This window comes from Lepisma saccharinum, chromosome 2 (genome assembly GCF_977018435.1).
Source record: "Lepisma saccharinum chromosome 2, izLepSacc3.1, whole genome shotgun sequence".
Classification (NCBI taxonomy): domain Eukaryota; kingdom Metazoa; phylum Arthropoda; class Insecta; order Zygentoma; family Lepismatidae; genus Lepisma; species Lepisma saccharinum.
The window spans coordinates 200,119,096-200,142,212 of record NC_139230.1 but is presented as its reverse complement, the minus strand read 5'-3'; the positions used below and the strand labels follow the sequence as shown (position 1 = coordinate 200,142,212).

At 36.2% G+C, this 23,117-nt stretch overlaps 1 protein-coding gene across 2 annotated transcripts in view; it reads right to left on the bottom strand.

The window, feature by feature from the left end:
- Positions 1-1,639: 1,639 nt before the first annotated feature.
- The window catches only part of Bet1 (blocked early in transport 1), a 34,143-nt gene continuing 12,665 nt past the window's right edge, over positions 1,640-23,117 (bottom strand). For both annotated transcript variants that reach the window (XM_083117867.1, XM_083117868.1), the window contains exons 4-5: positions 10,895-10,951; positions 1,640-5,534 (exon numbers count right to left, since the gene is read on the bottom strand). In XM_083117867.1, coding sequence (XP_082973993.1) covers positions 5,379-5,534; positions 10,895-10,951 — 213 coding nt within the window. In that variant the 3' untranslated portion in view covers positions 1,640-5,378. The remainder of the gene's footprint in view (positions 5,535-10,894; positions 10,952-23,117) is intronic.

Genomic DNA, 23,117 nt, shown 5'->3' with positions numbered 1-23,117 from the left:
ATAAGACTTGAGTAAATAGATGTAAATGTGCGATTTCAAACTGTGATCAAGTTGAATATCTTTACAAACATTCACCTTTATGCAACAATGGCAAGACAAACATACACCTTGGTGTTGAGAATTCAACTCAGAATCTCACCATTGACGGTTCAGAGCTCAACTTATGGCCTTGACATGGGTGTTGTTTTGCAATACCCTCTTCATGAATTTAATTTAATCATTCATCTTAATAGTCAGTAAAAGCATCTTGAAATAAGAAAAATACAAACACAGACAAGGAAGAATATAACACACAAAATAGTTTTATAAACAATATTTTTTAGCTTATATTCGTACACATGTTTGAAGAAAACCTTTTATCACTGAATATTAAAATTAATTTACAGCATCTCAAATGCAAAGTAATATGTAGATCTGCTTTCAACAAATAACTTTTGTAATTTAACTGGTCTAGTCGGTAGGGCATCTGACTGCCACACGGGAGGCACAGGTTCGACTCCCAGGGAGTTGTCTAAGGTTCGAATCTTTCCAGCCTTGTCTCCGCATAAAGTGGCTCTGGAGCTGACCCAGCCTCAATTAGATGGGTACTGGGGACAACCCTGGGGGGTACAGGTGGCCGGAGCATGGTACTGATCACATCAACTCACTAAAAAATGGCCGAGATCGAGAATGTGTGGGGGTCTATCACCACATCCCCTAAATATGCCTTCATGGCATGGTGCTATATGCATGGGGAACTTTACAATATAACTAGGAAAGAATACATCTTAATCATCTTCGTCAAAACCCAGACATTCATCTCCAGAGATAAATGAAGAGTCACTTGAAACCTCTTCTAAATCAGAATCTGAGGCCTCATTACCATCCAGTATTGGTATATAAGACACCTTGTTTCTCACACCTATATTTAAAGGGAAAAAAGTGCATTTTATACGCTGGCAAAATGGTAATTACTATTACTAATCTTAACATATTATTAAGGAGGCTGAATTGTGGAAAACTGTTTTAATGGGAAATTGCAAACGAGCACACTTTATCAAATAACGGATTTCTCATAGAGCTTCAAATTGAAGGGTCCGGGTGTATAAACATGGTAAGAGACATTTTGGCAATTTTTGAGTTACAAAGTAAAATGTGCCACCCTTCAATTTTTGAGTGAAATTGCCATGTCATACAATTTGCATTGGTCTCAGTGAAGCCTTCTGAAATTGGTTAACACAGCACAAAAGCAATGTGTATATACAGTATAGCTTCCAATAACCTTGTTTCTTAATGAACTCAGAAATGATCAAAATGTTACTTACAGTGTTTTATACCCTAGTAATTTTCTACGTTGTGATTAGGCTAAGCCGATACCAATGCTGGTGTATCAGTATCGGAAAGCATCAGTTACAATGTATTTATGAAAAACCTGCCGATACTATCCCAGTATTTTTGTCTCTTGTGAGATCCACAAAAATGCCATGAGACATTTGTGTGAAGTCTAATTATCGCAGCAATTGTACAAAATTTGAAGTTTTCATTTATTTTGCACCAGCATTGTGGGTGAAAATATTGCTTTCATGTTTACTCAATAATATTAATCAATATTTTGAACAACTTTTAATTATTACAATTTTCATGAGATCTCTGTTAAACTGTGGGCTGTCATTGCAAGTCAGTGCATGTGGTGTCACCACATTCAACACACATCTTTACTTCGTTGAATAAAAATTTGTATAAAATCGGTTTCATAATGTGATTTGTTAATGATAAGGCATTAAAAACAGCTGCAAAGAGCTTCAAAACAAGACCAAGATCATATTTGTAGGACTACACAATACTAAAAAAAAGTTGTTGCACAAAATTGATACGGACCTTTTCTTGGCTGATTTAAAAAATCTGAAAACAGCAATCATGTTTAAAACCTAGCTACCTGAACTGTATTTAAATTTCTTCATGATTTGACCACCTGTTTTTTATTTATAGAATTTCAAAGAGAGTGGTCATTTGGAAAACCCCATAAGACTGGTCCTTTTTTTGTTCTCACGATAAATAAATAGAAGGCACACTCTTGGAAAAAAAAATTGGTTGTCATAGCTTAACGCAGAATTGAATAACCTAAATTTTGATGTAACTCATTTCTATGTAGATCTGGTTACCAGTTACTGGTTAATTTTTAACTGGAGTAAAAACTTGAGTATCCATAATCTTTAATCCGATAGTAGTCCCTCCACCATCAAATACTTTCTAGACACTGCTGTTAACAAGTAAAGTAAAGAATTACAAAAATATCTCAATGGACAAGACATTATAATGACTAGAAAGAAAAATAAAAGAATACAGTGGAACCTAAATTTTATGTTTGTCAGGGTGAAAAAAACTTAAAATGTGGGAAAATGTAAAATCGAGGAAAATTTTATAACATTTTCAAATGATGGGACCATCAAGATTGAATGTATAAAGTGGGAAAATATAAAATCGACGTTCCACTGTATATGTTTCCACAATGCAAAATTGGTATTCATATTATTAACAATCAAGGTTCGGATTGCGTAAGTGTGTAAGTGAAATACAGAAGCATAGGATATGACAATCTTGTATTTCCACTTTCTATTTTTCTTGCATCCCCAAAATTAAACATAATACTGCACAAGTACAACAAAATAAAAATATATTTGGAAGAAACAGTGAAACACAATTAAATTATAACACCAAAAACAGTTACAACACAAGCAAAAAAATACTGAAACTTAAATAAAAGGAACACGAAAGTATTTCTAGGTACAACAAATAAATAAACAGAACCAAATTTTAGAAGACTGATTCACACACGCTTCCAATACTATGGAATACGAAGTTATTGCAACAGAAACAAACAAGTAGAACACATTACTTAATCTTGCTATATATTTTGTAACGTTGTTGATATATTTTCCCTTAAAAATTCTAATCTTCGCATCATCATTGCCACTACAGGTTTATTTAAAAATTCCCACTTGGTAATTTTTACCTCACACAGTTATTTTTCCTTGTCAGAAATTTAATACTTCATAAATCTTCCGAGAGAGAGCAGCCATATTTGCTTGTACTATCACCCCATCTACAGTCACTCTCTCTTCCTCTTTCTACCAGTAGACAGACTTCGTAAAACTCCCCGACGATTAATACTCTCACGCAGCTTCTCTTTCCATCTTATCATCGCTTATCCAGTATACACATAGTGTTTATTTGATGGAATACTTTCGACTTGTCTTAAGAGTTGGTTCAACTAGAATTTCTCGACTATGATTGCATTGCTACTTGTTGAAGTTACCTTGCATATTTTGGATACCGATTGATTGACCGCATGCAATATGCATGCAAATGCATGCAATGAAGCAGCTGTTATCTTCACTGACCTAGTTCTCCATATGGGCAAGTTGCAGCCCACTACCCATGCATGAAGTTACAACAGTAGTCGACTGTTCCCATTGGACTGTGATACCATACGATGAAGTAGGAGTGATTGTGTCATTACAGAACTATATAAGGAACGTTAACGGTGTGTCATTAATTAAGTACGATAATAGTGAACATTACGAAAATTGCATGTCACTCGAGATCGAGAATTGTGTAGAAAATATATGAACTTGCAAAGTTAACAAGAATAAACTCCCCCATTGTCATCCTTATTCTCTACCAATGAAAATAGTAATTCCCACCTGCAGCATCTAAATAAATAAATATATATAAAGGGCAGAATCAAATAATATATATATATATATATATATTTCAAATAAGGGTCTGTTCAGATTTTAATATGCACATGGTTTTTATCCTTGAGAGTTTTAAGAAGTTATTCAATGCAATAATTATGAATGTTGTGCACATGTAAATGTATCACAGAATTATACTGCAAGTTGATTAATCTCGATAATTGTGAAAATTTCACTAATTTTATGTTTGAACATATTTTATTGTTTTATGGCCATTTTAATGAGAACAGTCTGCCATATATTATAATAAACATATATCCAATGAAACGTTAAATTGCAATTTCACAAGATTTATTGACAAATGGTGCAATAGTTTTAAGTCATAAAATCTAGTTGGTATATAGTTAATGTATGTCATCGTTGCATTGTGGGACATCACCTAACATTTTTTCTGAGAGCATAAACCCTAATTGCAAGCACAATTTTGTAATACGATGTTCCTTTTGGTCATCTCTTTTTATGAGGTTCAGTTGGGCCCAGTTCACGCAAAATTCTCACGATTAGGGATCACCATGCAACAAAAGTTTGCTTGCAATTAGGGTTTACAAAGTCCGGTTTACATCGACGTACAAGAAATCTTTGCCTGCTGATCAAAATCAGGATAGTCAGCAGTAATACAAAAAGTTCAGTAAAGGACCACCACTTAAACCTGTGCTAAAACCACGTGTGACCAATCTACCTAAATCTTATGGTGTCACACCTACAAGCACAAAGGAGCCAATTATACTAAGACAGAATTAATTAGCTGCAAGACCAAAAAAAAACAGCAACAGATACAAATCCCAAGACAGACATTGCACCTGCAGTGCTGAAGGCAACAGATCTCGTTGCAGAAGCACTTGCAGAGATGATTTCTCACAGGTAAAACAGCGCCAGCGAAAATGCAGGGGAAGCCAGGCCGGCTCAGTAGCTCAGTGGTAGAGCAATGGCACGGATTGCCAGAGACCCAGGTTCGAGTCCTGGTCGAGCCTGCATTTTTCGCTGAAAATCTACATAGTACATCTCCTGTGTGTGCCTAATTTAATGGATTAAATTTCCCATGAGGAAAAATAACTGCGTGGGGGGAAAAATTACCAAGTGGGAATTTTTAAATATACCTGTGTGGTGATGATGATGTGAAGATTAGATTTTTTAAGGGAAAATAAGACTGTAGATACCATCGACATTACAATTTGACATTTGCAAGAACCATTATGGATACAGCTCAAGTAAATAGTCCTTGTTTGGATATTGACATTTACAGGTAGCTACAGAAAATCAATCAAGTCATTATAGTGCTCATAAAGTTTTAACACAGAATACATGTACCAATGCATACTTGAGATTTCATCCTTGATATTTTAGACTGGCTCTGTTATTCTTATGCAGAAAAACAAAATCTGAAATTGTAGCAGTTACCAGGATTGAGAATATCAGCACCTGCATCTCTCTGAACTCACCGTTTCTACCTTAGCTCCCTGACAATTTTTTTTATGTAGTCAAACTTAAATATCCTTCAATTTCTGGGAAGGACCACTGTCAGCCTCAAAATTACAAGATCAAATCTCAGTTTTCACTCTTTTAGGTGAGTAATTTTAAGAAGATTTCATAAAGAAACAAAGAAAGAAAGGTAGCCCCACTTAAATATATTGCTAGTCATATTCATCTCGTTCTTATAACAATCCATAAAATTATGAACACCAATATACAAAACAAAAACAAGTATAACAAATAATAATTGTGTCCGCCTTTTGCCAATTTCAGCACTCGGTTCATGGTGTTACCTAGAATGCCTCTTGATTTATCGAAGTCATCATCCTGGGAAAAAGAACAGCATTTATTACTAGAGAGAAAACTGACAAAAATAAATCAAGCATATCCATATTCAAATGACATACACTAGGGCTGAGCAGATACCACTTTGAACATATCAATGCCGATACTCTCACCAATTCCCACCAACATTGATGCTTGAAAATTATAACAAATTGTTAAAAATAATGATTAATATTAGCGCGCAAGTATTCCACTCCAAGTATAAGCACCAATTTACCAGAGATTTGCTTTAAAATATTCACAAATTACATCAGAATGTAATCACAAAACACAGTTTTTCACACACCATTAATGCAAAATAAAGGGAAACTTCGAATTTTGCAAAATTTCCAGGATAATTAGACTCTGCAAAAGTGTCACATGGCATTTTTTGCAGACCCTGTGAAAGACCATATTGCCTGAAAAGTATTGGCAGTATTGGTAAATAAAATCCAACCGATCCTACCTGATATATCAGGCATCAGTATCGGCTCAGCCCTAACATATACCTGTACGAGTCAAATTCAGTTCTCCAGAATTAACTTTTTGGTTTAGTAACAATGCAACAGAATAAGAAATAAAACTGTCCATGACAATTATCTTCCTGTAAGCATACAAGTATATTCATACAATGGAAATAATTTAGTAACCAAGAATATTCAAAAATATTACTGTACATTCCGGTTACTTCAGGTTTAGCAATGATTGTAATTCACAGAACTGTAAGGTGAAATTTCTGACAAATTTACTGATAATCTTCACACAGTGATAAATGTTAAGCTTGTAACTTTGCACTATTTAAGTTTGTCAACTGAGTAATTTTTATGATGTTCTCATTTAAAATATTAAAACATTATGCAGTTTGCATAGTACATTCATTCACCCCTCTATTACACATTCCACAAGCTTTATATTAAAGAAAGCTTATCAGCATCCAGGTCTTCCTTAGTTAGGTGGCTATAAATTCAATCTCTATACCAAAAAATATATATATAATTCTGTAAGTCATTACTATACAGGATGTACCAGAAGTGAAAGTGCAAACTGAAACTGTGAAAAGTAGAAGCAAAAAGTCTCAGTAAACATGGGGTCACAAACGAACCCTTTGAGAGATAATTGTGAATGAATGATCATGATATGTCACCAACTTGATTGTTTGTACTCATCGTACACTTAGTCTCCTTGCACACTCCAAGGTTTCTCTGTTTAAAACTGAACACTGACAAACATGTAACCAGGGGCGGCACCAGGGGGTGCTTGTGCACCCCTTCATTTTCTTCCGCACCCCTACGTTCAACTGAAAACACTAACCTTTTAGAGTGTCATATCATGTCATGTCATATTGAGCGCCGAATGTTAGGCACTGAAGTAAGACCATTATTTTGTATGCAACAGGCAAGTACTGAAAGAGATGCCGATACGATATACATATTTTCCTGTATTGCTGAAGCCTCTCGAAAAATCAGCAGCCATTTCTCTTCTTTTGTTAGCGTTGTTGTTATGAATATTTTCTTCTTTTGTTTCTCCAAGTTGTCTGTTTGTGGTTTTCAATAATTGCCTAGAGCTTAATGTGAGTTATGTTGTTTTCTTTTACTTTTTTGCATTGTTGATAAACAGCTTTATTCTCCACCTACTTGTTCTTCCTCACACTGGAGCAAAAATTGTAGCTGATTTCAATGTATCACCAAGTCGTGCTCGGGAAATTATTTAATGCAAGTTGTAACATTAAGAGTAGTTTTCTTGTTAATATGTTCTATGTATTTGTTCCTCGTAACATGTCTGGTAAACAAACCATTTCAGGATTTTTCAAAAACTGTTACAAAGAAGTCCAGTGTTCACAAATAAATTTTGAAGTTCATTGTTGGGGTGTGGGATAGTGTGGCAGAAGGGATTTTAATGAAGGCGAACTTGCTGTGCACTTCACGTTTTGTCCTGAAGTGGCAGACGGAAGGTACATATTGTGTACTTACTGTGTATTGTAGGCATGCACAGACAATCTGATTAGGGAAGAGGGGGGGGGGTCTTGATGAAAGTTCAGTTGGGCAAGAAAACCTCATTTCATCTCACTATTTTATTGTACCGATGGGTATGAAACAGGGGCATGTGTGTGTGACCCACAAAGTGGGACAGTACTTCAATTTCATAGGAAAAAATGAACCCCTCCCTAAAATAGTTCCTCTGAACTTTTATCAGATTGAAAATGCTTCACTTTCTTTAAGAGCAAAATATTGTTTAATAATGATGATAAGATTTCTCTACACTAAATTTCTAGGGGAAAGCATAATAATATAGGGGATGTAAGGGGGGGCAAGGACAGCCACACCTTTCCTTTAGAAAACGAATGTCAACGTAAAAGTACATATTTCTCACGTGTAATTTATTTCAGTCATAATAGTTTACATTAATTATTATAATGGGAATGCAGGAACACAATAATTACAAATTCAAGTGGTGTTTTATTAGAGAGCATCACTATTATCGGGGTAATATGCCTCGTTTACCTCTCCGAAAAAAGAAAACCCTTGCTTGCCCCTCTGTGGAAAAAATCTGTGAGTTTACACTGTACGACCACTTTCTTGGAGTATAAGACTTAATGCATATCATCATGGACATCCAGGGGGAGGGCAAGGGGGTACAGCTTCCCCCCAGTTTTGATAGGTTGCATGCGTGACTCATGTTTTCTTTATTTTCAGCATTGCACCCCCTAAGCATCCCTAGATGATAAATCCTGGCACCGCCGCTGCATGTAACATACTGTACAGTACAATAGTCCTTGGTAATAAAAGCAACAATAATGTCTAGCGAGGTGAACCTATTAGTTCTGTTATTTGTTACTAAGTAGGACTATGGCACCTTGCATGTGAAAATAATATGATGTGTGGCTCAGTCGGTAACGCATCTGACTACCATGCTAAAGGTCCCGGGTTCGATCCCCGGCCGGTTCAAATCCGAGAACTTTTCTAACGATGGAAGCGGCCCCGGTGCCCACCCAGCATCGAATAACATGGGTACCTGGGGGAAACCCTGGGGGGTAAAGGCAGTCAGGGGCGTGATGCTGATCACATCACCCCCACTCACGACCGGATCAAGAAAGTGTGGGGCGTTACCCCCACACCCCCTATATGCCTTCATGGCTTTGTGCTAAGCACAGGGGAGCACTTTACCCTTTTTTTTTACCTTTTTACCAAATAATCAAGTCAGTGGAGGATTGTAACCACACATTCGCAATTATCTCGCATTATCTAGCAAACAGTTTGTTTGCAACCCCATGTTTACAGAGACTTTTTTGCTTCTACTATCATGTACTTTTTATCATTTTGGTTCGCTCTATCACTTTTTCAGCATTTTGGTTTGATCTATCACTTCTGGCACACCCTGTACATGTGATGATGGTAAGGTTACACAGTCAGCTTCGGGCAGTAACCACAGTCATCAACAGGCAAAACACTAACCTCAATAGGGATGTGGGACTCCAAGTTGGCCACGGCTGGAGTCCCACTGTATCTTGGTCTTAATGCTTGGCTGGACCTTTGGCAAATACCAGCGAAGGAGTTTTTGAAATGTCATCTCCATTTAGAAATTGCTATGATATTCCACAATATGATAAATTACATCTGCTTAGAATTCCTTCTAGAGTGTGAATGTGAATCTTCATGTTGTTTGATCACAAATATCTAAAACAACAGTGAAAGCAAACCACATGAAGATGCATGTGAATGTTCTAGAAGAAATTCTAAGCATATATACAGGGTGATTCATAATTTCCTCTGGGGGTTTAGAATAATTGAGGACTAAAATTGGTAAACATTGTAAGTGCCAAAAGCAAAAGTGTTGTGAAATCGCATCGTTCCGCACATCAGCTCATAAGAACATGCACACTAGTGACCTCTTTACATGCCCTTTGAACTACTTAGATGGCTACCAGCCACATTTCACCTTTACCACATTATAAACCATGGCACATTTCAGAGTTTAACGTGGAAAAAACGGTGTTTGAATTATTGTGGCACTTACAGCGTTTACCAATTTTAGTCTTCAATTATAGTACAAGAACTATAACACACACACACAGCAGAAAGGTGCATATCAGTACATAAAGAATCTCTCTAATACTTGCAGAGAAACTTAGTACTCACATTTTTCACAAAGCTGTTTTTAGTTTGTCCTATTGATTTAGGTGCCCACTGCCATCATCTTCGCTGAAACTTGTTGAACAAGTTGAAGTAAGTAATTACTACCGCATCTCACGTTTCCCAAAATATGAATCTCTCCAAGTTTGCACTTGTAATAGGCCCCATCACAAAATTGTACATTTAGCCGCTAGGTGGCAGTATAGCACAGTTAACACATGCATGGCATGCACTGGTGAACACAAAGTATTCTGTGTCTTAGCATTCACTAAATGTTCGGTTGTGATGTTACAATGGAGATTTCATATGAAATATGAAACAGAAGCACCTACAGACAATACAATTTGTGCATGGTACAACAAGTTCAAGGAGACTGGCTGCCTGTGCAATGGGGACCATCAGCAATTTGATTTCAGGATTGATATCTGCTGTGTCACCAGGGGTGCACATATCGAGCACCTGTAAGGTATGTACCAAACCTGGAGAGATTCTTTATGTACTGATATGCACCTTTTTGCTGTATGTGTTATAGTTCTTGTAATATAAACATTTGAAACACCAGAGGCAATTATATATCACCCTGTATTTTTTAGATTTTGGAACATCACAGTGGTATTTCGAAAGGAGAGGGAATTTTAAAAAAATGCCTTCACTGGTAACAGCCAAAGGTTCAGACAAGCATTAATATTCTTCAACGATAAGAGCAACGTATCTGCTCAAAACATTCGAAATAAACCCCAACTGATCTGAAATTACTTGTTTGGGTAATGACCTTCTCTTGTTGTAGGGAGGGGAAAATGATGTACTTTATTTAGTTGTCACCTACTAGGTTCATTGAACATTTATTTATAGTTTTTAGCATTCTTTCAGGGGTGTTCACTTAATTTTTTATTTGAAGGGGAGGATGACTGATATTTACTCTTATGTTAGTTAACAATTCATTGTTTCTTCTTGACATTTCATTTAGTATTTAGATGCCATCTTTTAGGTAATATATTTGCATGCTAATTGACATTTTAGAGGACTTGGGGACAGTGATTGCTTAAATTTAGATCCTAAGGAGGGGGAGGGGATATCATTTTGTGGACATCATTTATGCTTATGTTAACTGTAAACAACTATTAAACACAGCATACAAAGTCATACATGCAAAAATATTATATCCGTTATTACTATGCTGGTTTCAATAACAAAAAGGAACAATTATAAATAAATGGAAATAAATCTACTAACCATCTCCTTCAGTAATCTCTCCTGATATTTTACTTCAGTTCCTATATCTATTGACAACTGTAAAGGAAAAACAGGCCAATTTCAATTTTTTAGCAATTAAAAAAAAATCATATTTATGTGTTATTTACCACTAGAAAAGCTACTTTGATAATTTTAGCAACCCCTGGATGGGCTAAGGTTTTGCAGATACTGGTAAAGTGCAATTATAAAATTTAACAAAACTGATATGTTACTGATGTGATAATTGGATATATGCATCATTTACACCCTTATTTAATGTACATAACTAGACAACTGATTGGGTAAAGAAAATGAAGATTTAGACATTTACTTCATAAATTTTATACATGCCATTATGTTCATTAAAATTAGCAAAAACTTAAAGGTTATGTAATTCACTAAAAAGTTGATATAGAGGCCGACACACGAATCTCTGCACAAAGTGAGAACCAGTGTTGCTAATATGTTCAATAGAAAAATTGCTACAGTGTGGCGAGGCACAGCTGTTCGTAGAACTCAGCTCTATCTAAACGTTTAGTTTTAAATGCCATGCATTATAACCAGGGCTGGGATTAATATGTGCTAATAAAGTGGCTTTATATGTACATACATATGGACTAAAACTTGACTAAATATGGACTAACAAATGCGTAAAATTACCAAAAATGATGCAAAGAAGACTTCTTCAAAGTGATTCATTATTTGTGTGATTTCAAATAAAGTAAACAATGTATTATTTTCCACTGCATTAATGGACCTGGTGGCATTTTAACTGTTCACTCCCAATAAGCCTATCCACACTGGTACTGGAACTACAACAACAAGTGATACATGACTGACACTACCACTGGTTTGAGAACTAATAACTAGGGAACGGAACTTTATGTGCTAAAAAACTCAGAAATATTTATTTTTTATGTGTCATAAATGTTGAAAATATGTGATAAAAACAAGAAAATATGTGACAAAAATAAAAACATTTGGTAACAAAAACAAACCATAACATTAAACATCTGAAATTAGTTTCTAAATGATTACCTCTTAGCGAGCTATTTTTTGGAAGAGTTGCAGTGGATCATTGCAAATCTGTGACGATTATCTCTAAAAAGCATCTTATATTGTGAGAAAGATCGCTCCACGTCACAAGAAACAATTCTTGCATATTTGAAGCATGAAATGTCACTAACGCCGAAGTTTTCCAAAGCTTCCTCTTCCTCTACTTGACCTCACATGCAATTTGGCACATTGTTTGAAAACCTTGGTTTTTCCCCAAAAATTCTGTACATTTAGACATTTAGATCCAGTGAGTTCTTTCAGTTTCGTTTCTACTATACGGACTTCACCAATGGAAGCTGCCAAAGTGTTCGCGGACGATTCAAGCTTTCATATGGAATTAGAGAGAATGGACAGGTTTGTTGAAGTGTATGCCAATTCGTCTTTTAAGGAGGGCTCCATTAACAGTTCTTGCAGAATTCTTCTTTGTCGAGATCATTTACAACAGATACAATTTTTTTCAAAGTTCTGGGCATAACATCTGCATCGCGTAACTACAGGTGTAGGGGGAAGTGAAACCTCAGGACATTTTTGTTTAAAAATGTCTATTCTTCTAGACGACTTGATAAAAACTTTCTTCCCATTTGAAACCAGTTTATCGACATCGGGATAAAGAGCTCTTATCTTTTCACATATTCTATGCAATGCATGTGCCACACATGTAACATGCACCATTTTGGGGTAGCTAACGGCAAGACCACTGCATGTAAGCTGCAGCATCTGTCAAGAGAAGAACATTGTCAAATTTTATGCCTTCTGGCCACAATAGCTGCATTGCTTCATTAAAAACCTGGCTATCATTACGTGTAGCCAGCCCCAGCTACTTACAGCTATTTTCTCCCGATAGGATCGTAGGCGAGGTGCCAGAAGTCTGCCAGCGAGCGTTTTCAAAGACAAAACAAACCTAGCACTCTCGATATGAAAGAGGTGCGGAGAATAAACATTTTTCCTTTGAGGATTTTGAGGTAGATGAAGTCAATGAGCGATTTTATGTATTTAAAATGAAATTCGCAAAGTATGTATTTACATACGGAAAACTGGAAAATATGTGTTTTTATGTAAAATAAAATTTGCTGTGTTGACATATAAGGCTATGATCAGAATTTTGGCAAAAATTAGGGTCTCTATCTTATCGCAGAAAAAACATTTATTTACCTAAAGTTCCTTTCCCTACTAATAACCTGTGCCGCGAACATGTTAAACCTTGACAACTGGAGCACAAATACTCCTCCTTAAGCAGTATTATTGCCTTTCTGTGATGGGCGACAGTCGGCAGCCTTTGTTGTACATTTACAAACGATGCCGGCTTCCGCAACAATAACAAGTACATATATTGCAACCACATGATAAGCCGCGCAGATTTTTCTTTTGTTATGAACTTGCCACCCATCAAAGCATGCCAATTTTAACAAAGAAAAGAATATCTATCGCATTAAGCAGCAAAAATAACAGCTTCCTTCATACAATTCCTACAAGAACACGTGCCGGAGCCGAGAGTTGAAATGCTCATGCATCCACATCTAAAGTGATGAAATATGAACAATAGTACTGGAGTCATTATGGAATTTAACATTCACTAACCAAACACATACACACACACAATACATGCACACAACGTCAAACCGGGCAAGTACTTAAAATAGTATTATGGTGCTTCCAATCCAACAAAACTCACAGTCACTTTGTCTTTGTCCTTCCATGATAGAAATAGTGCCTCATTAATACAGTTGGCCACACTAGTTACTAACTAGCCAATGAAAATGCACTGCATAAAAGAAGCAACCATTTTGTCATGCTATATTGACACATTAATGTCCCTGTCGAACGGTGTGAGCCGTGAGCTGGAGCGCTATTCAATTGTTTTCAATGATGTTTGTATGAGTGTGTCCAGGAATGGAATGACAATTGGCAAAAAGGGCGAAGGTTGGCAAGAACACATGATACTAAGAGGGAGGGAGACAAAACGAAAATTGGGATCTGTGCAGTGGCAGAGATTGGTGTGTCGGCCTCTACTTATATTGGCTGATGTAGATGAGTACTGATTAACCTGCCCCACCCCAAATATACAGCTGAGCCTTGATTTTACATTTTTCAGGACCAAGCTGAAAAGACTTAAAATGTGGGAAAACGTAAAATCGAGGAAAATTTTATAACATTTTGTTATGTTGGGACCATCACGATTGAATGTATAATGCGAGAAAATGTTAAATCCGGGAACTTAAAATTAGGATTCCACTGTATATCTTAAATAGTTTCTAAACTGGTAAGTAAATACAATGGAACTTAAAAATGTGAAATTATAATAAACATCACAACTACAAATTTAAATGTGTAATAATTTGCATACAAATTATATGATATTGGCTATTATGCAAGACTAATGCCATGGTATACAGATTGTTATGATTGACGTGTTTACAAGTTACCTATGTAAGTGGCTACCCTATGGACTTGTTTGTTTGACTTGTTATTCAGCATTGCCTATCTGCCACTTTTGGCTAATCATGACGATAAGGATGAGTAATGATATGAAGTGACAATCACAATGAACACCTATGCCCAGGCAGAGATTCAAACCTGAGACCCTTAGCATTGTAGCATGCTGTGCTAATCACTCTGTCATGGAGGTCTGCCTTATGAACTTATGATTGGCACATTGCGAAAATGTAACATATGTGAACTTAGTGGAAAATGTTAGAATAATTTCATTATTTTCTGAAATAGTTATATGAAGATGAAGTGAATTGATACATTACTTTTGACCAAATACAACCCAGTTTGATAACTTTTTCATGATTAATCAAGAAAAACATCTACATGTTAGTAGAAGTTCGTGGCTTACTAATGAAACATGCCCATTGCCACACAGATCTAACTTATTCAAACTGTAACTTTTATATAATAATCAAATTTGAGTGCAAATTAGGCTATAATTAAGGTCCTAACAATTGACAGACAAAGGTAGCAATATAAACTGATTAACTTCATAAAATAATTAAAGTGGAACCCCAATTTTACGTTCCCAGGTTTTACATTGTTCCACATTATACATTCAATTCTGATGGTCCCAACATATCAAAATGTTATAAAAATTTCCCCAATTTTACATTATCCTGCATTTTAAGTTGGTTTTTTTTTTTTAGCTTGGTCCCCTGAAAACCATAAAATCAACGTTTCACTGTGTTTAGTTTTAGCATATTTCCACAAGCACCTTCTATGAAATTTCCTGTCAACATTCTTCAATTAGTTCTCAGCACCACACAATTTGATCAACTGACCTGGTACTTCACATGCTCATACTTGGCAAAATTTTTGATATATAGGAATGTTCCAAACACATGTAGAGAAAGCAATAACTGTAGCACTCTGTGTGGCTACAACATAATAATATGACACTGGTCTATTATGTTATATACTGTACGTTCATTTTTAAATCCCAGCTGAGATAATGTGTGATTGCAGAATGGAAGGAACAGCGCGGATGTCGGAAGTTTCGACCCATGACGTCCCTCTTATTTTTTATACACATATCTTTAGGATCCAGAAAATTGTATTTACGTATATTGTATAGCGAGTACTAACCTGCGTTATAAGAGTTGTTCAAAGTGATGGCCAACTGCATTCACATTCCCAGCATATTTTGATCAAATTTTGATTGACACGCAGAAGTTCCTCTTCCGTAATTTTTGTAAGTTCTGTTCTTATATTGTCTTTCAGTTCATCTATAGTGTGGGGATTGTTTCTATAGACTATTTTTAGGGGTCCCCACAAATAATATATTGCCTACAAATGTCTCAACATGATTCGGTTTTCACTTAAGTGTCACACACAAAAATTCTTTGTTTTAACGTGAATTTTTAGCCACACATTTCAATGGTCATACAATCTTATTAAACACACATAAGCACACACTCTGGGATTACACAGAAAGAAACTAACACTGATGTGAACTACGAGACTGGACAAACACGCACTTAAATTAAACAGAAAAATTACATGTCCTGTACTGTCGTGTACTGTACGTACGCTTATAACGTGCTCGTGAGGCCAGCCTCGCAGTGTTAACCAATAGGACGAACAGAATATCAGCAACACTGCATTTCCGCCAGGGTTGGAAATTTGTGGTGTACCAGCATTTTTTATAAACATTAGCCTGTGTTTGTGCAGAGAGACTTCTATTTCATTGTACATTCTTCATATTTTGTACGAAACTTAGGTTTTCCTTCCTTTCATCGACAAGTGTAAGTGAAATTGAAAATTACAGAGTACTGTAGTTCTGACTTCGTTTTCTGGTCAGAGTTCTGATGGTCTTGTCGATTCACCCAACACCGTAGCATAAACAGAAAGTGTAAAGAACTTATATTTGTAAAGTAAGTCTTCATACCAAATTATGTAAAATAAAATGCAAGTTACGCCTTATATTTACAAAGTAGCTTTACTTTCACTGGGAATAGAATAATTTATTTTTATCGTGAACGGGGATTCCCTCGCTTGTTCCCCCTCTGTGAAAACTTGCCTCTTGCTCAGGATGCTAGAAGGGAGCTTGGCTCAGAGCGCACGTTTCGTGATGGTAGAGCTTTGTTTGTGATTCGTGTCGTGTGCAGCGATCAGATTTATGCAAGAAGTGCTGGACTGAAATGCAAGAACAGTCGAGTTCTTAATTGAGTGAAGATGTAATCATCAGTAAGGTAGGACCCACTTTTGGTCTTTCATGTTTCCATCTTATAACAATCATTTCTAAAATGTTTTCAACTATATTTTCCTTTGCAATTGGCAAGTGACAGCAAAATATTTAAAAAAAATTCAAAGTTGTTGAAACGTTATTTAATGCGTTAACACTGTCATCGAATAGATATTGCAAGCATACATTTTTTATGCAGCCGACATAAGCGAAGAGGTGGACAGTTTCGTTTACCCTGAAGGGATAACAAGAGAAGAGGGCAGTCATTGAGAGTACAATGCAAGGGAAGACTTTTTTGGGTTTAGGACAAAGAGTGTTGTGTTATGGGGTTATTGCACGGGCCATGTCTGTTTTAGGTCTGGCGGAACAGGCCAGTGTTGTCACATTGGATTGGCAGAAAATACCTAAATTGTGCCTAAAAATTAGGATTCTATTCTCTCGAGCAACTACATTTATTATAACCTGTTTATATGTTACATAGTAACCTGTCATGTTGCCGGGTCCCAAACAAGGATCCTATGTTCTACTATCACGTAAAGGTGTCTACTAACACAAGGGGTAGAACAAACTAGGATGCGAAGTATACACACTGAATGAGAGAGGCCACCTTTACTTATGTTTTTTCTTGAATGTCCTATAGTGGTCATCCTAACATGTTACAAAGCCAGGTGACCTAATTGTGGTCATGTCAATGTTTCCTGATCATCTTTAATTCATTCTCCATACATTCTCATCGTCACGATTAGCATAGAGTAGAACAAATGAGACAAAATATATTTAAAATTTAAATTATGTTTACTTGCACATACAGGTGTCAGAAATTCATTTATCTAGAAAGCCAAGATTGGAATTAACTACAACTATTCCTTTAGTTAGACAACAGATAACAATGGTGTTTTCCTCGGTGCGAGGAAGTCTTGCTAAAAAAAACTAAATTGGCAGCAGTAGAACATACCAAACTGACAGTCACTGAAAGTACGAATTCTGTCGTCTGCTCACGGCACAAACGTCAGACTGACCCAAAAATGATGGGGTTCTTCTAGCCCTTTTCACCTCAATTGCAAAATAAATAAATAAATTTAGAAAAGAAGTGATGAAGAATTGACAACAGGGCTCGAGCACTATTCGTTGGATTTTCACGATGTCTCATGAATGGTAGTTCTTTCTGGAGGTGTGTGCATAAATCAGGGGTTGAAAAAATAGAAACAAATAAAAAAAACAGAAATGAACAAAAATAGAGATTGATGACATCTGGTGGGCGGGAGAACTTCTAAGACATAATTACCGTACTGATGGCCGGTAACAAAACTTTTGAAAACGTCATGCCACTGCCAAGTAAAGAAGTGGTCTGGAGAGACATTGAACCACTCTCCATGATATAGCCCCCCCCCCCTTCCTTTCTTTTTACAGATTTAAACAACCAAAGGAAAATATCGCACTTCTGTGCCTACCCTGCTAGTAACTCTACGCTTCGCCATTGGTGAGGGTACGGCTCCACACATTCTCGATCTCAGCCATTTTGGAGGTGATGTGATCAGCACCATGTTCCAGTCACCTTACCCCACAGGGTTGTGCCAAGGTACACATTGATTTGAGGCTGGGTGAGCCCCAGAGCCACTTTATGCAGGGACAAGGCCAGAAAAATTCCAATCTTAGATCACCCAGCTCAGGAATCGAACCAGGGTCTCCTGCATGGCAGTCAGATGCCCTTCTGACTAGACCACAGCGCAAACACCAATTACAAAACAGGACCTTCATCCTGCAAAGATCATGTTGTGTGTGGTGGGACATGGAAGGCATTATTCAATGGGAAATACTGCAGGGAAATTAGACCATCAACGCTGTACTATATTGTGAGGAACTCCACCATGCGGAGGAAGCAATTCAACAGAAATGCTCGAATCGGCAACATGGTGGGCAAACATGGCCACATTGACCATCCATAAAATGAATTGGAAGATCCTTACACATCCAGATTATTTCCCAGATGCTGCCCCTTCACACTGTCACTTGTTCCGATCTCTGTCTAATGCACCATGTGGCAGGAATTTCAACTCAGAATTTTCTTGAGTTCCTTCCATGTTTCTTTCAAGAATGACATCTAAAAACCTCTCCAGATATTGCAACACCATCACAAACATTGGGGGGGATATATAGTTGATTGATTCTGTGCTTCTTTCTGACATAATAAATTCCCGTAGCATAGCGAATTAAAAACAAAACAGCATCAATTTGTGCATCAACCCAATATATAACCTGATGAAAGTACCATGTGGTGTCAAAAACAATTTATGCTATGTCCATACTTGTAAGAGAGCTTCGAATTCAGCACAAATCTGTATCATTTGGTTTTGTTTTCTATTTATTGACTGCTTTGCTTTATTTTACTTCACTTTTTGAGCCACTTTTACCAGTAAAGACAATGTCTCCTGTATGGAGTTGGCTAGTGTGAACTATATTGTTAGAGGCACATATTTTTTGGTAAATAAAAAAGCAAAATTTTGGTACGAAAACGGACTCCATTTCGGTAAGTGGTATATAAAAAGCCATTTTGGTTTTAAAATTGTGAATATAATCCTAAATTTGATTTAAAAACTACACTTATTCCACAGAATTAACATTTCACTTCTAATAGCATATTTAAGTAGTTATCAGAGTATTAAGTTTATTTCTGTGTAAAGGAGTCCATTTTTGCTTCTCCAATATTAACAGCAGAATTAATCAATTTTCCAGGAATTGCATAACTCTCAGGATATTTCAGACCTCAGAAGGTGTCTCGTCGGTGAATAAACCCTGAATTTCGTGTTTACAAGTTAATTTCGCTTTTTGCAGTTCATTTCACATTATTTCACAACAAAACATGGTCACAAAATGCATCTCACACTTTTTCAAACACATAAAAAATTAACACTACAATGTGTTTTTTCAAATTTAGTTTTTTTGTCAAAAATGAAATATGCATGCCCCTATATATTGTCATTCATTATGCATTGAAAAAGAGGAGGAAACCACAATGGCAGTGGATAACAAGTTTTGTGGTTCAAGTTTCTTTCACAACATAAGTTCCAGTCTGAGAATGGACAGTACAAGAACTTCACCAAACATTCTGTTTGGGAAGTAGAAGCAGATTTCCAAAACAGATTTTTTGAAAAGCAACCCGTGAAAGAAATTTTAACCAAAGCATTTAATTCCCATGCATCATCCTTTTTAACCAACTAGACTGATGCTAAAACTTTGACTTTCTAAAATCAGGGTTGGCATTTTGCCCAGGTTTTTTCAACAAAACTGGGTTCTATTGGGCTTTTTCAGATTATGATTAAAAATATATATTTTAAAAATAAAATAATTTTTTTCCCTAGTAGTAATGTATCGTAACATTCAATTTGTATTGCTTTAAACCCTGTCCCAACTATCTCTGGAGCAAGCGAACGAAAACAAGTCTCTGCACAAGTAGTAACGCGAGATGCCTCCACCAATGAACACCGGAGAGAGAAATGGATTGCATGGAGGGGGGTAAGTGACTGCAGTTACCAGCCTTCACAGCAGTGTGTACTGCTTCGCTCTGCCCACTCTATTTCCTCCCCTTCTCTGATGCTATGTGGACCCTTGCTCCAGAGATAACTGTGACAGGGAATAGTTGACTGAATCAAAAGCTATTTAACATTTCTGTTAACATATTCTGTTCTAAAATATTTGTCCAACAGTTTGATTCTACTCTTCCTAGAGGCTGTAATAGTTAATGCTGTTGCTTTGTGATCAGTTTTCAGGGCTGCATTCCCTGAGGAGGCACATACTTTTCTTCCCAGAAAAAAAAGCAATAACTGTAACTTTTACAGACTTAATTTTATCAATCAGGTTTGCTACCTTCTTCCTCCATAATGATACTCAAATTTAGGCATGTGAAAGTATATGTTTTTCAAGATTAAGCACATTTTTAGTTAATACTATTAGTGAATATTCCATTGTGAACTTCGCCGGACCCCGTGGCGGAGTGCTTAGCACATCGTGCTACAATGCCAGGGGTCCTGGGTTTGAATCCTGGCCTGGGCATAGATGTTTGTGACTGTCCATTCATCAATTTCATCATATCATCACTAGTCCCCATCTTCGCAAATTAGCCAAAGTGGCACAAAAACTGAAGTAAAATAAAGGAAATCAATCAAAACCATTCTGAACTTCAGTTTATGAAAAAAATTACTTTGCGAATGCAGTGTTGTGCATATGTTGGAATGAATTATGCTACAACTACAAACACATTTTTTATCTCATTTATATCATATGCCACAGACCACTAAATAATCCAAAAATACTATGTAACACAATGTTTTAAATCTGCTTCAATAAAGTTTGTGCAGTTTATCACAGTTGTGTTTTCCCATTATTTTTCTGGATGTTTCAAGCAAAAATACCTCCTCCATGTATTAACTATGCCAAATTATGAGTTTGCCGAATTTAATTGTCTGGCTGATTTCATCCAAATGCAATACCTATTACATCTTGCAAAATATCTGCCTGCTATGAGAATGGCAATTCCCATGGTCAAAACATTGGTGACCTCCAACGATCCCCAAACATGCACTATATTTCAAATCATTTTTTGCCAAATTATAGCTTAAGCAAAGACCTAAAAGTCTCTTTTCTTAATCTCCAAAAATGTAGTTTAGGCAGAGCTTTGAAAGTGTCATCAGGATTTGGAATCTACCTCAGCATAAGAAAAATACATTTATTATCTACAATCTTGAAATACTTTGAACAAATGCAAATGCAAGACAGGGTCATTCCCGAGGTGTCTCTAGTTGTGATTAATTTCAGCTAATAACCTCTAAATTTGCTGCAGTTAATGTGGTCTCAAAATTGGTGACTTACCCCCAACCTTCCTAAAACACACACTACATTGCAGAGTTTTTATTAAAAACTTAGAACTCAAGTGATGCCGTTACATTGCTGAGACTTGTTTTTCTTAATCTACGAAAATATAACCTAGTCAAATATAAGCAACTATCTTTTAACATGATGACCAATTTTATCTCTAATACAATGTGAGACCAGTCCTTCAAGTTATTTTGCAACTATAAAAATTGCAACTCAAAAGTCTTGCATTTATGGTGGTTATCAAAAATAGAACGTGTGTGATTTTACCTTTTACCACCACTTCTCTCCTAAGCTATGAAATATTATTTTAAAAGTTCTGCTGCAAATTTGAAGACCAATTAAATCTCTAAAATGACTCAGTTTAATTCCTTATACTTTGAAAATGTATTCTAGACCATTCTGAAAAAAAAAACCAACATTGTAGAGCATAGCATAGAGCCTGCAACATGTGGAAAATAAGTTTCTCATCCACCATCTTCAAACAAATTGTTCAATTTTGTTCACAAGTTTTTTTAGCTGCAGAAATAATTTTACCTAAATGATTCTAAATTTACAGCAGTTATCATGGTCATTAAATAGATGACTTTTATTTAATGACCATGATAACTGCTGTAAATTTAGAATCATTTATCCCTCTCTCTCTCCATCCACCCTAACTCATGCTCCTCCTAAATCATGCACCATATTTTGATAATTTTATTGTCAAATTATAGCTCAAGTACATAATGCTCCTGTGCACAAAGCTGACATTGTGGTAATTATGCACAACTTACATAGGTATAGAGCCCCTAACTAGACATAAGTAACATTTTACTGCATAGGCAAGCAACCTATTAGGATGATAAATGACAAAAATTATTTAAAGTGTGTTCCAATTTAATTATGTCACAATTAACGACATTTCAATAAAATGTACTCAATTCTCCTTTGTAATGTTTAACATACAAAAATGTATTGTATCAATTGATCATCACATGATCAATTTGTACAGTGAGCAACGAGATTATGCAACAACAAATTAGGCTATGACAGAGAAATGAAGTTGATAATGGAGGCAGCACAAAGCAGGGGATATAATTCACATCATAAGAAGAACAGAGAAGAAAATGCAAAGAGACAAACAATAAAGAAAAAGAAGAAGAGGATAAGAATGCACAGGAAGAGAAGAAGTATGTGAGTGTGCGATTCAGAAGAAAGATGGGGCAAAAGATAAGAAACATCTATGCAAAGTATGGACTGAGAGCAGCTATCAAGCCACCAAAGAGCATTGAGAAATGGGTTTAATGAATACAAATGAGAGAAGGAGAGTGATGACTTGGCAATGGCAGGGGTACATGAAGTAGAATGTGGTGGATGTACAAGCAAGTACATAGAAGAGACAGGGAGAAGCATCAACAAAGGAATTAAAGAACATAGGAGAGACATTAAAGAGGAAGATCCAAAAACAGCATTGAGTGAGCATATGTTGACAAATGGGCATAAGATCAAGAAAGTAGAAATGAAGGAGAAGTGGGAAAATGAAATAGAAAGAAATGTAGCAGACAAAAAGCACATATGCATAAACAGGGGAGAGAAAATAAACAAAAATGAAGCAGAAATTGGTATGAAGTGGGTGGA